At 33.8% G+C, this 17,959-nt stretch overlaps 2 protein-coding genes across 2 annotated transcripts; both read left to right on the forward strand.

Annotated features, from left to right (window-relative positions):
- The first annotated feature begins 862 nt into the window (after positions 1-862).
- LOC307172969 (uncharacterized protein) lies at positions 863-6,914 on the forward strand. The gene is made up of 8 exons (XM_079895745.1): positions 863-1,014; positions 1,272-1,586; positions 1,687-1,986; positions 2,099-2,185; positions 4,733-4,813; positions 5,724-5,752; positions 6,417-6,475; positions 6,603-6,914. The coding sequence occupies exons 1-8, from the start codon at positions 954-956 to the stop codon at positions 6,613-6,615; spliced, it is 945 nt and encodes a 314-aa protein (XP_079751871.1). The 5' UTR covers positions 863-953; the 3' UTR covers positions 6,616-6,914.
- A 2,496-nt stretch (positions 6,915-9,410) lies between these two features.
- Positions 9,411-17,745, forward strand: LOC307171989 (uncharacterized protein). Its single transcript, XM_079893968.1, has 9 exons — positions 9,411-9,566; positions 9,815-10,129; positions 10,230-10,535; positions 10,704-10,796; positions 11,637-11,663; positions 15,369-15,479; positions 15,831-15,862; positions 16,114-16,182; positions 16,365-17,745. Exons 1-9 carry the CDS (start codon positions 9,506-9,508, stop codon positions 16,413-16,415), a joined length of 1,065 nt encoding a protein of 354 aa, XP_079750094.1. The 5' UTR covers positions 9,411-9,505; the 3' UTR covers positions 16,416-17,745.
- Positions 17,746-17,959: the final 214 nt, after the last annotated feature.

A 17,959-nucleotide genomic window follows, 5' to 3' on the forward strand; every position in this document is an offset into this window, starting at 1 on the left:
TCTGCCTTAGTTTGATTTAACTTACTAGTTCACAGCTTAAATGCATGCAGTATTTTCCTAATTACATTGTAATTACATAATATTACACAGGTATAAGCTACGTAAAATAAAGTGTATCAAGAATGTACTTAAGTGTACTTTGTGTATACATACCTTATCCATCTCTGCCTTAGATTGATTTAACTCACTAGTTCACAGCTTAAATGCATGCAGTAGTTTCCTAATTACATTGTAATTACATAATATTACACAGGTATAAGCTACGTAAAATAAAGTGTATCAAGAATGTACTTAAGTGTACTTCATGTGTATCTATAAACCTTATCCAACTCGGCTTGTTACACATGTGTAACAGTAGCTGCCTATTACATGTGTGTAATTACAATCTGTAAGTACAGGCTGTTCCATAACTTAGTTACATGTTAAGTACATTTTGTTACATGTTATTACAACGTCTATTACTAAGTACCTAATTAAGTAATTACTCTGTATCAAGGGCACCGTAAAATAAAGTGTTACCTTGTTTTATTTATTTTATTATTTATTATCCTATCAAATTATAATATTATCAGAAATAATCTTGAGAAATCTTGATTTTACTTATTTTAGATTAACATTTGATTATTTGTGATATGGTTGAGTATCATAAAGTCTTGACTGCAATATTTGCAAACAAATGTTCCCGTGTTCGTTTATAATTAAAACTTGATATCTAAAGTCACCATTATGGACTCTTAGACATCAATAGCACGTTTAACTTAATAGAGATTCCACAAGAGCATATTTATATTTTGTATGTCGTGCATCAGTATAGTGTCAGTGAAATGCAGCTGTATAAAGTGTCAGCACTGAACACTCAGTTGATCAGAGGAAGTTCACAACCACAGGAGGGGCTGATGATGATTAAAGGAAGAACTGTAACTAATGAAAAGAAAGACTGACAGAAACAGAAAATGTCTGATCAGTGTCACATGTGTCTGCTGCGACTGATCATTCTCTGTCCACTTCTGATGGGTAAAGAAATCTTTATATGGTCTATAAAACATTATGCAATATCTTTATAATGTGAACAACCATCTGTTCAAAAATAACTGAATTACTTTGGTATAGAGACTGGCAAAGAGTTAGATTGAGCAAACATGTTTTTATCTTGCTGAAAATTTTATGTAGGTTATTACTTTAGTTTTTAATATTCAAGAAAATATTTTCTGTATGTCATTAAAGTTTAAATAATTAACACTATTATTTTGCTGTTTTATATTAATATGTAGGTACCAGTGGAGCAGAAGAGACTCGTGTGTTCAGCAGTTCTGGTGAAAATGTCCGTCTGCCCTGTAATAATGCTCTTTCTGACTGTACATCAACTACATGGACCTATGACAGACTTTCAGGGACAGTTGAACTGATTACTGGAGGGGAAAAGAAGAATGACATAGAGAGACGTGAGAGACTGAGTCTGGGGTCTGACTGCTCTCTGAACATCAAGAAAGTCACACAAGAAGATTATGGGCTTTACAGCTGCCGACAATATGTGAATGATAAACAACAAGGACCTGATGCACCTGTTTATCTGCATGTTCTTCATGGTCAGTATTTCTGTAATTTTTTTAATAGTACCTAAAACTCACATGTGTAATGAAAAGAGTGACGTCTGTCATGTGATTTCTGTCTTATTTTCTGTTTCAGTCTCTTCATCATCCTCACAGACTGAGATCAGATCAGGCTCTGTGACTCTCTCCTGTCAGTTGTATTCATATGAAGTCTGTGATACTTTGGTCCGTTCTGAGGGAATTCAGCTGATCTGGGTGAATCAGGCTGGTGTTAGTGTGATGAAAGACTCCAGATATCAGATATTATTCTCAACGCACTGTATCAGCACTCTGACTACAACACTCCTGAATGAAGATCACAACAGAGAGTGGAGATGTCAGGCTACTCAGAGAAATCAACTGAAGACCTCAGCCACATTTACTGTCAAGTATTCAGGTAAATTGTTGTTATTTATAATGTTACTTATTTTTAACTTTGTATTGATCATCAAGAATAAAATAAATATATATTCTACAGTATGATGCATCTGAAAATTAATATTTTACAGCTCCAACAGAGACAAATACACTTACTCCAGTCACCAGCACAGAGAAAACCACAACTGTAAATAAACCAGTAACTTCTACACAACCAGGTACATAATCAGCTGTTGAATGTTTATTAATAAATGTACTGTACATGTATTTAAATAGATATTAAAATATTCAAGTAAGACATTTTTTTAATCAAATTTTGAAATCACTGTTAGACAAGCATATTGCTAATTTTATCTTCTGTATTAGCCAATTATTAATTGTAAAAAAAAAAGATTTCCATATTTTCTAGTTATGATGTATTTGAACTAACACTCTTCCCGTACAGCTCAAGCTGGTACAACGACACCAGTGATTCCAGTCCACATCACCACTGTTGTGCCTGAACGTCATTGAACGATAGTTCATGAACTCGTTCATATTTTGGTCAAACGTGAACTGAACGTACCGCGATGAACGTTACTGTGAACTTGTTCATTCTTGGGTCTGTGAACAGCACACTCTCTCAGTTTAACTTCGTTCAATAGGGTGCCAGATTTCTATAGAGCCTTCAAGACGAAAACCCGGCTAAAACACACCTTAAACCAGGGCCGGCCCTGACCAATTTGCTGCCCTAGGCAAGATTTTACCTGGTGCCCCATGCATCACAGCCCATTTCACCCCGTCATTGTGTTCATGATTATTTAGCCTATATATATATATATATATATATATATATATACACACACACACACACACACACACACACACACACACACACATTACAGCCTAAACACAAATACCAAGAGCATTACATCTAGCATTCAAGTCAAGTCCCCATTATCTTTTATAGCGTGTTTTACAATACAGATTTAATGTGAACTTTGCTATTTTTAATAAACCTGTAAATAAATATCATTAATAATTTTGGCAAATAAATTTTAAAAATGCCATATACAGTACAGGCCAAAAGTTTGGAAACATTACTGTTTTTTAATGTTTTTGAAAGAAGTTTCTTCTGCTCATCAAGCCTGCATTTATTTGATCAAAAATACAGAAAAAAATTTAATATTGTGATATATTATTACAATTTAAAATAATTGGTTTTCAAATTTATTATACTTTAAATTATCATTTATTTCTGTGATGCAAAGCTGAATTTTCAGCATCATTACTCCAGTCTTCAGTGTCACATGTGACATCCAGTCTATCACATGATCCTTTAGAAATCATTCTAATATGATGATTCATTATCAAAGTTGGAAACAGTTCTGCTGCTTAATATTTTTTCATAACCTGTGATACTTTTTTAGGATACTTTGATGAATAAAAAGTAAAAAATAAATAAATAAAAATAAGCAATTTTTTTTACAAATAGAAATCTTTTGTAACAACAATATACACTACTGGTCAGTAATTTGGGGTCAGTAATTTTTTTTCTTTTTCTTTTTTGAAATAAATCAATACTTTTATTCAGCAAGGATGTGTTAAATTGATAAAAAGTGATAGTAAAGAAGACTTATATTATTAGAAAATATTTTTTTTTATTTTGAATAAATGCAGTTCTTTTTAACCTTTTATTCATCAAATATATTAGGCAGCAGAACTGTTTCCAACACTCATAATAAATCAGAATATTAGAATGATTTCTAAAGGATCATGTGATAGACTGGATGTCACATGTGACACTGAAGACTGGAGTAATGATGCTGAAAATTCAGCTTTGCATCACAGAAATTAATGATAATTTAAAGTATAATAAATTGAAAACCAATTATTTTAAATTGTAATAATATATCACAATATAAAAAAAAAAACTGTATTTTTGATCAAATAAATGCAGGCTTGATGAGCAGAAGAAACTTCTTTCAAAAACATTAATGTTTCCACACTTTTGGCCTGTACTGTATCCCCCCCAAAACTGCACAACTGTAGAGTAAAACATTAATAAAAAAAAGTGATAATAAAAAATGTGTCTTAAAACTGACATGATTGTTACAAAATCACACAGTCTGGGGCCTCTGGAGAACTCACAACTGCTAACATTAAGTTTAAGGTACAAATAACTGCCATGAAATTATAGTATCTTACTCCTATGCAATTAGATAAACTGTTCATTCACTACATCACTTTACCTCTGTCTTATCCCCTTTTATCCTCTTCTCTTCTTTTTGGCACTGTATCTATCGTAGACTATAATGCTATTTTATAATGTGTCATGTAAATTCGGCCGTTAAATTAAAAAAAGGGAACTATGAACTAGTTCATTTTTGGAACTGTGAACTTAGTTCAAAATTTTGAAGTATGAACTATGAGCTGAACTAGTTCATTTTAAAATTTGTGAACTGAACTTTGAAATAGTTCATGTAGAAAGTGAACTTTCCCAACACTGCACATCACAAACTCTGAGGATCCCTCAGCTAAACACACCACAAACACAAGGTAATCACTGTCTTTCTCACATCGGTGGTTTGTATTTGCTCCCATATCATGTGCATGTGCAATCATGTGCTTACTGTGGTACTTCGTAAATATGTTTGAGTGCAGTGCTGGCCCTATAACTTTAATAGTCTATAAGTGTATGAAATGAAATGCATTTTGTTAAAAAGAATGTTTTAACCTAATGTGATGTCGAGTCTGAATGTACCGTTCTCTGGTCTCTCCCTCAGTGACTGTGATTGCTGTTGTAGTTGCTGTATTGACTGTTCTCCTTGCTGTTACTCTTTGGGTGATTTGTAAAAAAGGATCTAGTGAGTTTTCATAATTATTAATGTTTTATAACAAATACTTAAACTCATTTTCATGTTGTATCATAAAAATGTAATGTGGATGCATTTTATAGCTGCATTTAAATACTTCCAGGCTCTGTCAGGAATAAAATGAACTCAACTGCATTATTTCAGTGCGAATACAACCCGAATTCCAGATTTGTTTTTATTTTAATTTGAAATTTCAATAAATTTGAAGAAAATGAAAACAAAAAAAATGCAAATCACATGAGCCAATATTTTATGGAACATAGATAACATTACAAATGTTTAAACTGAGAAAATAATGCCTGTACAGGTCTCAAAAAAGTTGGCATGGGGACAATAAATGGCTGAAAAAGCAAGAAATTTTGAAAAGATTCAGCTGGGAGAACATCTAGCAACTAATTAAGTTAATTTATATCAGGTCTTTAACATGATTAGCTATAAAAGGGATGTCTTAGAGAGGCAGAGTCTTTCATAAGTAAAGATGGGAGACTCTCCAATCTGTGAAAGAGTGCGTAAAAAGATTGTGGAATACTTTAAAAACAATGTTCCTCAACGTCAAATTGCAAAGGCTTTGCAAATCTCATCATTCTACAGTGCATAACATCATAAAAAGAGGGAAGGCCCTGTGTATTTCAGCAGGACAATGCAACACCACATACTGCAGCTATTACAACAGCATGGCTTCTTGCAACATTACAACATCTATGTTCTATTGTGAATAAAATACTGGCTCGTGTGATTTGAAAGTCTTTTAGTTTTCATTTTATTCAAATTTAAAAAATGTCCCAACTTTTCCAGAATTCGGTTTGTAGATTAAACAAACAGGATTTACCAGCTGTAGATCAACTGTAGATGTGCTGTGTGTTGCATGTTTCATAATAAATACTCCACAACTATTTTTCAGATAACAAAGAAGAGGATTATGACACTTCTGTAAGTATATAATATCAATGATTTACCTCTGTGCTCAGCAGAACGTTTCTCACCATTAATGACTTCAAATAAGTGCACAAACCACAGTAAAACAGGACAGACAGGACAATTAAGATGTTTAAAAGTATTAAAAATAAATAATAACTATCTTGTCGCCTTTGTACACCAAAGTTCTTTTCAAAATTGTCCTGGTTTGAGGCCACCACTAACAAAACAACAAACAAAATAAACTACCGCCACCAATGATATAACTTTCCTAACAAAAAAGAAATGTGACAAATACAGAGAGCTTCCCTCCTATCAATAAACAAGAAAAGAAATGGTGATAAAAAAATAAGGAAAGCACACAAACCCTACAGCTCTTGTGAAAAAATGACAGCTATACAATTTACAGAAAACAATACAAAGATGAATAGAGAAAGAAAATCACAATACATCCACACTATCACACAATACACAAACTAATACTAATACACAAAACTTATGTCTTCCTACATAACCCCACACAAAATCATTTCCATTTATAAACTAAAGACTAAAACATTATTTGTCTAATTTGATAAGATCAATTTAGAAAGGTATTTCATTACCTTTAGCCTATACTATACATAATAGTCGTCTCTCACAGATCGTATCTTGGCTCATTATGTCTATTGATGTTTAGGTGCTGACATATGTGACATATTCTGGGATTCCTGCAGAAAACGTGTCAAAGAGAGCAATGTGAGTTTCTGTTTATCAATGTGCAGAGACACTCCTAATCAGCGAAAATGACCAGGAGAGTTTATATAACAAACATGTTTTCAATATACTGTATATATTGAAAACTCTTTCATATGTTTATTTCCAGATACTCTTTCTAGAAATTACCATATGGGCACAAACGCACTGGCTGGTGGCGAGAGGTGAATCAGGCAAAATAAAAATGTTTGCAGCTTTGAGATTCATGCTTGCTTAACAACTTTATTGTAATTAATTGCTAAGAGACTTTGTAAGCATTTATACACTCTTCCAACCTCTGAACGGATATTAATACTGTACATAAATCAATCAAAACATTTAAACTCTCTTTGTGTGCAGTAATGATATAAATGCAGAGAAAATCTGTAAAAAAAAAAAAAAAAAAAAAAATGTATTAAAGGCTTGTCAATATGTCAATTTCACCTCGGCTGTTTATTTTCTTTGCTTTTGTTTGATTCTCATGGATTATTAATGAATAATATTTAGTTCATAATATTATCTGTTAACTATTTTTTTACGTGTTTAATGCACTTGGTATTTGGGGAGGGAGAGATCCTTATTTTCTAGACATGATTAGAGATCAACATTGTGATAATAAGATAATCAAGACTTTTTGAAAGTGAACACTAGGGGTCGCCATGTTGCAAACTGATGTTTCAGTTTTTGGCCATGCATTGTTGGCATTATCTTGTTATATTGTGGTGAGTTCTGAGTTTGATAGCCTATGTACTGTAAAACTGAGATGGTGCAAGTATTATTATTATAATTTTTATAGCTAAAATTAAGTATTTTTTGTCATTTGAAGACCTGAAATCTGTAGTACACGCTTTTATTTCATCCAGACTTTGTATTACAGTTTACCTGTGTGTTTCACAGTCCTCATGGTCATTTAACATACTACCCCCTCTTTACGAATCATAGTTTTATTAAATCTATTGCATATATTCTGGTATTAATGTTACAAGCAATGTCTGTATTCAGTATCTGAGAAGTGTAGAGTGTCTGACCCATGTCAGGAATGAGGTAACAGTGTTTGTGACTCATTTAAAATGGCTTCCAGAGAATAAATATGTACTTGCTTTGTAATTAATTAATTCGATCATGTAATTAAATTAATCAGGAGTTTTAGAGTTTATTCCTTTTTATTTTGATGTTCTCATGTTATCTGTATATGAGACATGTAAAGACAGCTGTGCATTAAATTCAATAACGCACCACATGTCCACTAATAACAGATATTCATATTTGCCATTTGTTACTCTTTAGGTTTTACAACATAATTGGTTACTATATGTGACAATGAATTAATAGTATATGTTTATATCAGCTCAGTTTACTCTGTGTGGATTTGTTGTTCTGTTTCATTGATGTGCTGTGACTCAGTGTTGAAGGAAAAGGATGTCTCCCTTATTTTGTCTATGGTGTGTTTGCAAGGATTGTTTAAGAGAGGCACTTGACCATGCCAAAGGAACCGGTGCCAGGGAGAATCAACAGCCACCCGGATGAGAAGTGCCTTCATGGGATTTCCAACTCACCTGTGACCCTTTAAATAACCACACTTGTGTAAAGAACCAAACACCATTTTCAGATGCTCTGTACTGTTAATCAGAACCTGATGAAATGACATCAATTGGTCTATAAGTATTGGATTTTTTGGTGTTCTAGGGTTACGTTTACACGACAACGATGTACTAAAAACGGAAAAGTTTCTCCTCTGCACAAACGACAGCATTGTCAAAATGATCCTGGTTCACAAGGATCCGTGAAAACGACTGAAAACGCTGTATTCTGCTGCCAGGCCAGTAGTTGGCGATGTCACTTTGTAAAGAAACACCTCATGCCTATAAACTGAACAGATAATACACATGCGCATGACGTCACCGTTTTCACAAATTCGTGTTTTTGTTGTTTACACAGAGGCGATAATGGTACCGTTTTTAAAAACTTGCACTTTACATCACATTTTACATTTAATCATTTAGCAGACGCTTTTATCCAAAGCGACTTACAAATGAGGAGAGCAATGGAAGCATTCAAACTAACAATAGGGCAGCAATATCCAAGTGTTGTGACCAGGTCTAGAAATTAAAACTGTTCGCCCCAACAAGTCCAATATCATATCCAGTTCAAAATTTTTGTTTGTTTACAAGGGCCTACATGGCTCCTCAATATATCTCTGATCTTCTCTCCTATCATCATATATACACTCTTCTGATCATCTAAAAAGTTAGAGTTACAGTTGACTCTGAACCAGGATGTTTAGCTCCATCACTCAAGGGAAACACTTTTGATTTTGGATGCTACTTATTTTTCTGACCTCTTCACTATAAAGTCTAAGCAGCATCCACTAGAAGCTTATTTTAACATGATGCTTGTGTAGATAAATCTGACCTTGATACTATAATAATCACCTGCTGTTGAACAGAATTGATCCTAAACAATTTGAGTATTTACAAATTGTTTAGTTAATAAATTAAAATTGTGTTTAACTTCTGTTTAATAAACATGTTGAAAGAATGCTATCACGAACTGAAAAGATACAGAGTTTAAAGCCATGTTGCGGCCCACTTAAAGAAAGAAGAGGAAATGCTGTCAGAATGTGTGAGAGTTCACAGCCTTCAGTCTAAAGTGGGTTCAGAGATGATAGTGATAATCATAACCCACACACTGCATAATGAACAAGTGTGGTCAAACTAACTGCGTTCTCACATTCTGTGCTAATGTTTCCAAGTCAGTTGCTGTATCCATTTATTTCAGTGAACCTTTAAAGATTGCAGTCTTGAGTTTCAGTGGCCCCTCGATAAGAACAAACCAAACTGCTATAAACAATATATATTTATAGACGCTTCTTTATCATGCATCAGTATAGTGTCAGTGAAATGCAGCTGTATAAAGTGTCAGCACTAAACACTCAGTTGATCAGAGGAAGTTCACAACCACAGGAGGGGCTGATGATGATTAAAGGAAGAACTGGAACTAAATTATGAAAAGAAAGACTGACAGAAACAAAAAATGTCTGATCAGTGTCACATGTGTCTGCTGCGACTGATCATTCTCTGTCCACTTCTGATGGGTAAAGAAATCTTTATATGGTCTATAAGACATTATGCAATATCTGTATAAAGTGAACAACCATCTGTTCAAAAATAATTGAATTACTTTGGTATAGAGACTGGCAAAGAGTTAGATTGAGCGTATATGGTTTTATCTTGCTGAAAATGTTGTGTCAGTATGTGTAAGTTATCACTTTAGTTTTTAATAATTAAGAAAATATTTGCTGTATGTCATTAAAATTTAAATAATTTTTATATTAATATGTAGGATCCAGTGGAGCAGAAGAGACTCATGTGTTCAGCAGTTCTGGTGAAAATGTCAGTTTGCCCTGTAATAATGCTCTTTCTGACTGCACATCAACCGGTTGGATCTATACCAGACTTTCAGGGACAGTTGAACTGATTGCTGGAGGGAAAAAGAAGAATGACATAGAGAGACGTGAGAGACTGGGTCTGGGGTCTGACTGCTCTCTGAACATCAAGAAAGTCACACAAGAAGATTATGGGCTTTACACCTGCCGACAATTTGTGAATGATAAACAACAAGGACCTGATGCACCTGTTTATCTGCATGTTCTTCATGGTCAGTGTTTCTGTAATTTTTTTAATAGTACCTAAAACTCACATGTGTAATAAAAAGAGTGACGTCTGTAGTGTGATTTCTGTCTTATATTCTGTTTCAGTCTCTTCATCATCCTCACAGACTGAGATCAGATCAGGCTCTGTGACTCTCTCCTGTCAGTTGTATTCATATGGAGTCCCTTGTGATACTTTGGTCCGTTCTGAGGGACTTCAGCTGATCTGGGTGAATCAGACTGGTGTTAGTGTGATGACAGACTCCAGATATCGGATACTCTTCTCCTCAACACACTGTATCAGCACTCTGACTACAACACTCCTGAATGAAGATCACAACAGAGAGTGGAGATGTCAGGTTACTCAGAGAAATCAACTGAAGACCTCAGCCACATTTACTGTCAAGTATTCAGGTAAGAAGAAAAAACGACATTTCTTGAATCAATTTTCTTGAATCACCTTTCTTCTCAACAACTGCACTGTAAATACTGATGATTTAACAAACTGCATAGCATGTGATGTAATGATCAAGTAGAAAATATGATGTTGATGTCCTGCATCTGAACATTCATCTTCTGCAGCTCCAGTCCATTCAACAACACTGACTCCAGTCAGCAGCTCAAACTCTGAGAAGAAATCAAGCAGAACTACAGCAGCAGATTCAACACAACAAGGTACAGGACTGACACACATCAGTCTCTCACTACAGTGCTTTGCACTGGCTTCTTTTTTATCATCACACACATTATCTGCAAACTAACTCTTAATCAGCTTCGTCAGTGATGGAGTCCAAGTCCTTTTAGATCATGAGTCATGACCATAATAATTTCTGGTATAGTCTGTTGTCTGTATAAATCTAACTCTCAAAATAATCATTAATCATCACCATTAAAAAGAACATTTGTAACATACAGGGCATGATGCAATGTATAGATTTAATGATGACCAATTTGAGATGTTAAAGGAATAGCTCACTTAAAAATGAAAATTCTGCATGTCTTCATTTACTCACCCTCAAGTTGTTTTAAATCTGTATGAATTTCTTTCTTCTGCTGAAAACAAGAGAAGAAATTTTGAAGAATGTCGGTAGACAGTTGATTGACACCATTGACTTCCATCAACTGTTTAGTTACCGACATTCTTTAAAATATCTTCTTTAATGTTCAGCAGAAGAAAGAAACTCATACAGGTTTAGAACAACCTGAGGGTGAATAAATGATGACATGCAGTATTTTCATTTTTAAGTGAACTATTCCTTTAAAACATGATCTATTTCTACAGAATAGCTGTAGAAATCGCTCATATATTTTAACAGAAGACTATCTGAGGATACAAGGGAGTTTTTGCTAAACAGAGTTGTTGAAGAAAGTAAGGCAATGAAATCAAATAGGGCCCTTAAGATTAATGTTTATGTTGTTGTTTTTGTTTGTTTTGTTTTTCCATTTCTTTTTCTACAATATGGTCCTCCACCTTATACAAACGGATCATTATCCCAAACTCTGAGACGACTTCAGCTTCACCTGTAAATCCTACACAGCAAGGTAGGGGAGACGGATGATTGTAACATGGGGAGAGTTGTAACGCCACCAATTCCATCAGTCAGGGATAAGCTAGGAGTCCTATGATCATTTCAACTCAAGTCACCTTTATTTACATAGAGCTTTTTACAATACAAATTGTTTCTAAGCAGCTTTACTGTGGTAATGGGAAATTAATCCAACAAAGATTGTTTTGGCTGTACAGCAGCTCTAGAAGAAAGTCATTGTCCAGTTTAAGTAAATTCAGCGGTAACACTTTTTGTCCGTCACTAATAAGTACTATGCAGTAAGTAATGCAGGACTAATGAGTAATACTACATTAACACTTCAGCTACTACTATTAACTAATATAGAAACAAGCTTAACTAATCAGTAAGTAATATCAAATTTAGGAGATAGTTCCTTATTATCAATAATTACTTAATGAGATTCGCCTCATTAATAACTATTAACTGACAAATTATAAAGAACATTATCATGATTCTGAGATGTAATCCGTCATAATTTTTTACTCTGAAAATAGTCATAAAATGCAGCACTAATTACTCAAGTACTAGTCACTCTTCAAGGACTACTAGTGATCTGGACCCTTATTTTAAAGTGAAAAAGATGTTTTTCACTTTAGGTCCAGATCACTAGTTCCTACATAGTGACTAGGTAACACTTGAATATTTAGTGATGCATTTTATGACCACGTTGACAGAATTGCTAACGTCTCAGACATGTTAATGTTGTGATTAGTAATTAATTAGTAATTTTTAATAATTTGTCATAATTACCTATTAGTTCTTAATGATGCCAATCTCTTTAAGTAATTATTGATTACCTAATAAGGAACTATAGTTCTAAATTTGATATTACTTACTGATTAGTTAATATTAATTAATAGTAGTTGCTGAAGTGTTAATAGTTCTACTCATTAGTCCTGCATTACTTCCTGCATAGTTACTTATTAATGACGGACCATTATTCTAAAGTGTTACCAATTCAGCATTGATTCATTTCTGTTGTAAAAATCATTAGTTATCTGGAGAAAACCGTGATGTCAGTTCTCATACAATGTTGTCAAAGCAGGCAGATCAAAAATATTAAGAATAATAAGTATCCCCAATAAGTGGAAAATCCCAAATGAATTTCAGTGTTTACCCACTTCCTCCCAGATCCCAAATGAATGGTTGTCAAAGCTGGAAATAGGCACATGCTGATTTTATGAAGAAAAAAATATATTTTGTTGTAAGAATGTAAATATTTTGGTCAAACTATTTTGTTTAGTACTAAACCTTTTGCAAAGTTGCAAAGAGCTCTTTGCAGTTTCTGGGCCCAACCAAGCCTGCACTCCAGGGTTAACAATGCTAATTTGTCACCATTGTGACTATGACTGAGAATATTCACACACAAACTCACACACATATTGATAGTGTTTTTTGTTACATGTTCTTTACACAGGTACACTGGAGTCAAGCATTTAATAACTAATCATAAACACTGTTAATTTGCGCACGCACGCACACACACACACACACACACACACACACACACACACACACACACACGAGTCAAACAGTTAGTGGATTTGAGTTATGGTCAGTCACAGAAAGAGAGATGCGTTGTTTTAGATTGTTCTATTGGATTGTTTCAATAAACCTATTTTTTAAGCATATTGCATAATGTAGCCTCTGTTTTGCGTATTTTTTTGTTACAATTTACAACCATTTATTTGACATCATAAGGGCTGTAATATTCTTACAGAGGTTTAAATTAGTGCCTTTTGTAGTAAACAAATGTGGGTACTTTGAATAAATGTCTGAGCACTCTAGCTCAAAAACTTTGAGTTACAGATACCGAACCTAAAGGGTTACAACCACATTACATACCTAGTCACCTTATGTATGTCTTATTAATTTCACAGTGCCATGCAGTTACAGTAGAACTTTTATCATATTCCTTTTTCCTATTACAATTTTTCTCAATTGCTAAAACACTAAAACCCATTGGCTGAACAAAGTTCTCAGTTGCCTGAACTCATTTAGCTAATTGTGCAGTCTGCTGTCAATACCTTAAACCATTTCACATGGTAAAACACAATTTGCAGATCTCGCTTAGACTTTTCAGCAAAACTCTAAACACATTCTCATTCTCAAAACACATTCTGCACTCTATTGCACATATCATCCATACTGGTAAACACAAGTGGCAACAATCAAATACAAATAGAGAGCACATGTCATTGATTGAACAAAACCACTCAAAATTGATTTAACCTGTTTCAAAAGATGTGACACAACCAATATAAGCCAGTTCAGAGAGCAAACAGGTTGTTGAAGGTGGGAAGGAGAAAGTCTGAGAATGGATAGAAGAAACAATGTATGTGAGGTGGGCGAGGAGGAGGAGGAGGAGGAGGAGGAGGAGGAGGAGGAGGAGGAGGAGGAGGAGGAGGAGGAGGGCAAGAAAGAGGAAGAGGGGGAGGAGGGCAAGAAAGGAGGAGGGACAATATTGCTTGTGATGTCGACGAAGTGCTCTGGCCTGGCCTGACCCAGCCCAAAGACATGAAGAAGCACACTGATCACATGTTTACTCCTTTGATTTTTGTCCATTTTAGTATTGTGTACTGTAGTACAGTGCATTGTAGGCTGTATACTGTACAATGAACAAATTGTATGGCCTGAACATTGTACTTTCCATTTGTTTCCAGTACTGACTGCTCAATAGATTTTGACTGGTTGCAGGTTCATATCAACAAAGAACAAGAATTACAGTATCACAGACACAAAGGACAAGTTTGTGAGATGCAGGGTACAGTACTGTAAAAATAGGGGTACAAGGAGGAGGCAAATAAAATTGCAAAGAGCAAAGCAGAGAAGTAATTTCTGATCAATTTTGAGCTACTATTATAGAACATGTTTTCATTTATCAAAAGACAATGGCGGAAAAATATTAAATTTGTTTTGAGATAAAAAATTTACTTCTCCCTGAGAACTATATGTTTTTTTTTTTTGTTTTTTTTTTACTTTTCTTTTTATTTCCTTTTATCAAGTGCAGTCATAAAGTATGTCACAAATGAACTTTTTGATGGTACAGTAAGGTGTCACGGGTAAGTCTACAAACAAAATAGCAGTCCATAGATATCTTTCGAGAATTATGTTTTGAACAATGTGTTTTCTATTTTTTGGTGTGTTGTTTACTGACTGCTTGATAGTGTATATCATTTTGTTTAGTTTGTTTATGATTTGAGAGCAGTGTTTGATTTTGAACACAGGTAAAACTGAGGCGTGTGTTGTTTTGAGGCGAAAGTTTCATTTTGCAAGAGGAGTCAGAGGTTCTGTAAATAGTGCTTGAAGATGAGGTTTTGTGTTTAATGTTTTCAGAAAATGGAGCAAGGTTTCAGAAATTGTGTTTTAGCAATTGAGAAAAACTGTAATACTAATAGAGAGTTAGTTGGCATGTAGTTGCAAAGTTAAAGTTATTAGAATGTCTAAAGTGGACTATCGAAATAAACTGTAACCAGAAAAGCTTTTTGTAAACTCATCATCTACAAATATTCATTTCAAGATATTATCAATATCAAGATAATTATGATATTAAAAATGAATCATATTATATTGCTGTCAGTAGTTGTTGTTGTTTTTATATCTTTGTTAAACATGATAGTAATGTACAATAGATATTCTGCTGTTGTCTTCATCTGGATCTGAATGTGTCCCTCTATAGTCTCTCCTTCAGCGACTTCCTTGCCGTTAGTGGTTGTTGGTGTTGTTGCTGCATTGGCTGTTCTCCTTGCTGTTATTTTTTGGCTGATTCGGAAAAAAAATACAAAAGCTGGTGAGATTTAGTTTCTCATATTTCTTTACAATAGACAAAGAATCCAATAAATCTGACTTTACAGAAAAGCACACTAGTTTCAGTTGTATCATAAATGTTCATTTGGAAAAAATATGATGGTAAAGATGTTGACGTGTTTGTTTTAAACTATAGTTTGGTCAGATTTTGTTGATTAGCAAATTATGTAATGTTAACATAATTCCTGTAATAAGTGAAGAGGAATCAATAAATTAACAAGACATAATAAAGTTTTAAATTCTTCTAGTCACTTTTAACGTGCATTACAGACATTACTAGATTACTGTCTTTATCATAAGTATTCCTATTAAATGGGGCAACATTATTTTTCAGAAAACAAAAGAGGGACTGATGATGACTCTGTGGTAAGTATTGTAATGCCCAAAACCCAGAGGTTGATCCATAAGCTATTATTATTGTGTCCATAATCACTGCTCCAGGGTAAATGATCCCTAAATGTGTTTGTCACGTTAGATAAAAGCTTCAGCTAAATGTCAAGTTAGTATACAGTATTTGTACCGTTTCTTTAGTAAATGTTACCAATAAGAATAAATATATTTGAAACAATGATGCATTTGTATTTCATAACTTGGTTCTACATATTTTCATTGTTTAGGAGCAGAAAGATGATGTGACTTATACTGAGGTTGCCATGTACAGTAAAAAGCAAGCCAGAGAGAACAAGGTGAGTAAACACTTCCTACATCAATGTCCATCCAACTCTCAAACTGATAGTTTATATGCCATACCTAAATCAGTTTCACTCTTAAATGCAGTTCTTCTAACTCTCTTGAGTTAAAATCTAACAAGAGGCTGTAATATTTGTGGGTTGAAACTTGTTTGACAATATCTGTGATGTTCATTCAGGTTAATGATGATGATGATGATGATAAAGTGACTTACGCTTCCATCAGATGAAGCTGACCAACAGCTGGACCTCAGGATAACGGCAGTCAACTTTATTCCAAGAACCATCACAAATGAGTAAAACACTCATTAATTATACACAGACTGTGTATTATGATGAATATAGGAATATTTAATTGACTCCTTCGGGTTTAATTCAGTGCCATTATAATTACTGTCTTTCACATGTTAACAAACAAACCCCAGTGGTGATCAGATTTATTTGTAGTATTTTGGTTAGTTTGGGATGTTTATTTTATAGTAGCTGTTCAGTTAATGTTATTGCTTTATTATTAATTTAGGAAGATATATTGATGTCTTGCTTGTACAAAGTTCAGAAAATGAAGGAAAGTTTTATTCTTAGATCATTCTCATTTAATCATCATTTTTGTTGACTGATTAATGCAGGCTAATAACTGTCAGTTTGCAGTGATTATGAAAACAGGCAATGTAAACTTTAATCTCAATATGACAGGAATGAAAATTTGGTGTTTGAACCGATTGAGCAAATGCTTTCAGTAATGCTTGTAATACTAAATTGTGTTTGTCAATAATAAATGTATTACTTATGTAAAATGTAGTTGTATTCCTATGTCAAATATATTTAATGTATGTATAATGTATAATACAGTGAAAAGTATTTTTTGTCATTACAAATTTTTCCTTGTGCAGTTTTTCTGAGGAGAACCTCCTTTTGTATGGGTTTATACCTTTAGGATAGAGATGCAGTGGATTATGACAGTGTCAGAAGTGAGTTTCTGAAAATCTTTTTGTTGCTGTGCAGAATGTGCCTGTCAGCTCAGAATTGACATTGGTTTTTCATTGTAGATGTCATTGTGAATATGATGTTGCATCGTTACTGTTGCAGGCTACATTGATTAGCGTCCTCTTTTAAACTATTTCTGTGTTTGAGGCTTTTGCGTCTGATGCAGAGATGCTCAGAAAAGCTTTATTTAACGGAACTGTAAAGGAACTGAGAGACCACAGTCAGTTTAGGAAATAGATAAGATCATGAGTATTAATGGAATCATTATTTAATTATTCTGGTTCTTTAATGGTTCCATTAATGATTGAATTAAGTTATTTTAATGAAAAAAATATGTACCAAATGTAGAGATAATTTTAATGATTAACAAATTTCTCTTTATAGTTATTGCAAAAGGTTTTAAATGAATTTCACAGTCTTTTTATATGCAACATGAATACGAACACATGTATGTATGTCTCACACTTAATAAGTAAGCTGTATGTGTTTGACCAAGTAAAACTACTCCTTAGAGTCATTTGTTGAATCAGATTATATGCTGTATATGTTTTGATTGATTAAAAAGAGCCATCAGGTCCTGTGTGTCGTGCTGTGGTCTCATTGGCGGTGTTGTGGTGTTGCTGCTGAATATATCAGGGAACTCTGTCAGAGATAGAGACTGCATCAGAAGTTATCTATATATTTTATATAGTGCACTATTTGAGTGGATGACCATAGTGTCTGAAACCCTATAGTTGACATTATCAAGTGCACTCAATCAATCCCATAATGCACTGCAATAATGAGTCTA

This window comes from Squalius cephalus (genome assembly GCF_949319135.1).
Source record: "Squalius cephalus genome assembly, chromosome: 15".
Taxonomy (NCBI): Eukaryota; Metazoa; Chordata; class Actinopteri; order Cypriniformes; family Leuciscidae; genus Squalius; species Squalius cephalus.

Excerpts from the sequence above, each read along its gene's own strand:
- LOC307172969 (XM_079895745.1), top strand. The coding sequence starts at position 954 with ATGTCTGATCAGTGTCACATGTGTCTGCTGCGACTGATCATTCTCTGT. Across the intron at positions 2,186-4,732 it reads AGTAACTTCTACACAACCAG|TGACTGTGATTGCTGTTGTA; the intron begins GTACATAATCAG and ends TCTCTCCCTCAG. Across the intron at positions 5,753-6,416 it reads AAGAGGATTATGACACTTCT|GTGCTGACATATGTGACATA; the intron begins GTAAGTATATAA and ends ATTGATGTTTAG.
- LOC307171989 (XM_079893968.1), top strand. The coding sequence starts at position 9,506 with ATGTCTGATCAGTGTCACATGTGTCTGCTGCGACTGATCATTCTCTGT. Across the intron at positions 10,130-10,229 it reads TTATCTGCATGTTCTTCATG|TCTCTTCATCATCCTCACAG; the intron begins GTCAGTGTTTCT and ends ATTCTGTTTCAG. Across the intron at positions 10,536-10,703 it reads ATTTACTGTCAAGTATTCAG|CTCCAGTCCATTCAACAACA; the intron begins GTAAGAAGAAAA and ends CATCTTCTGCAG.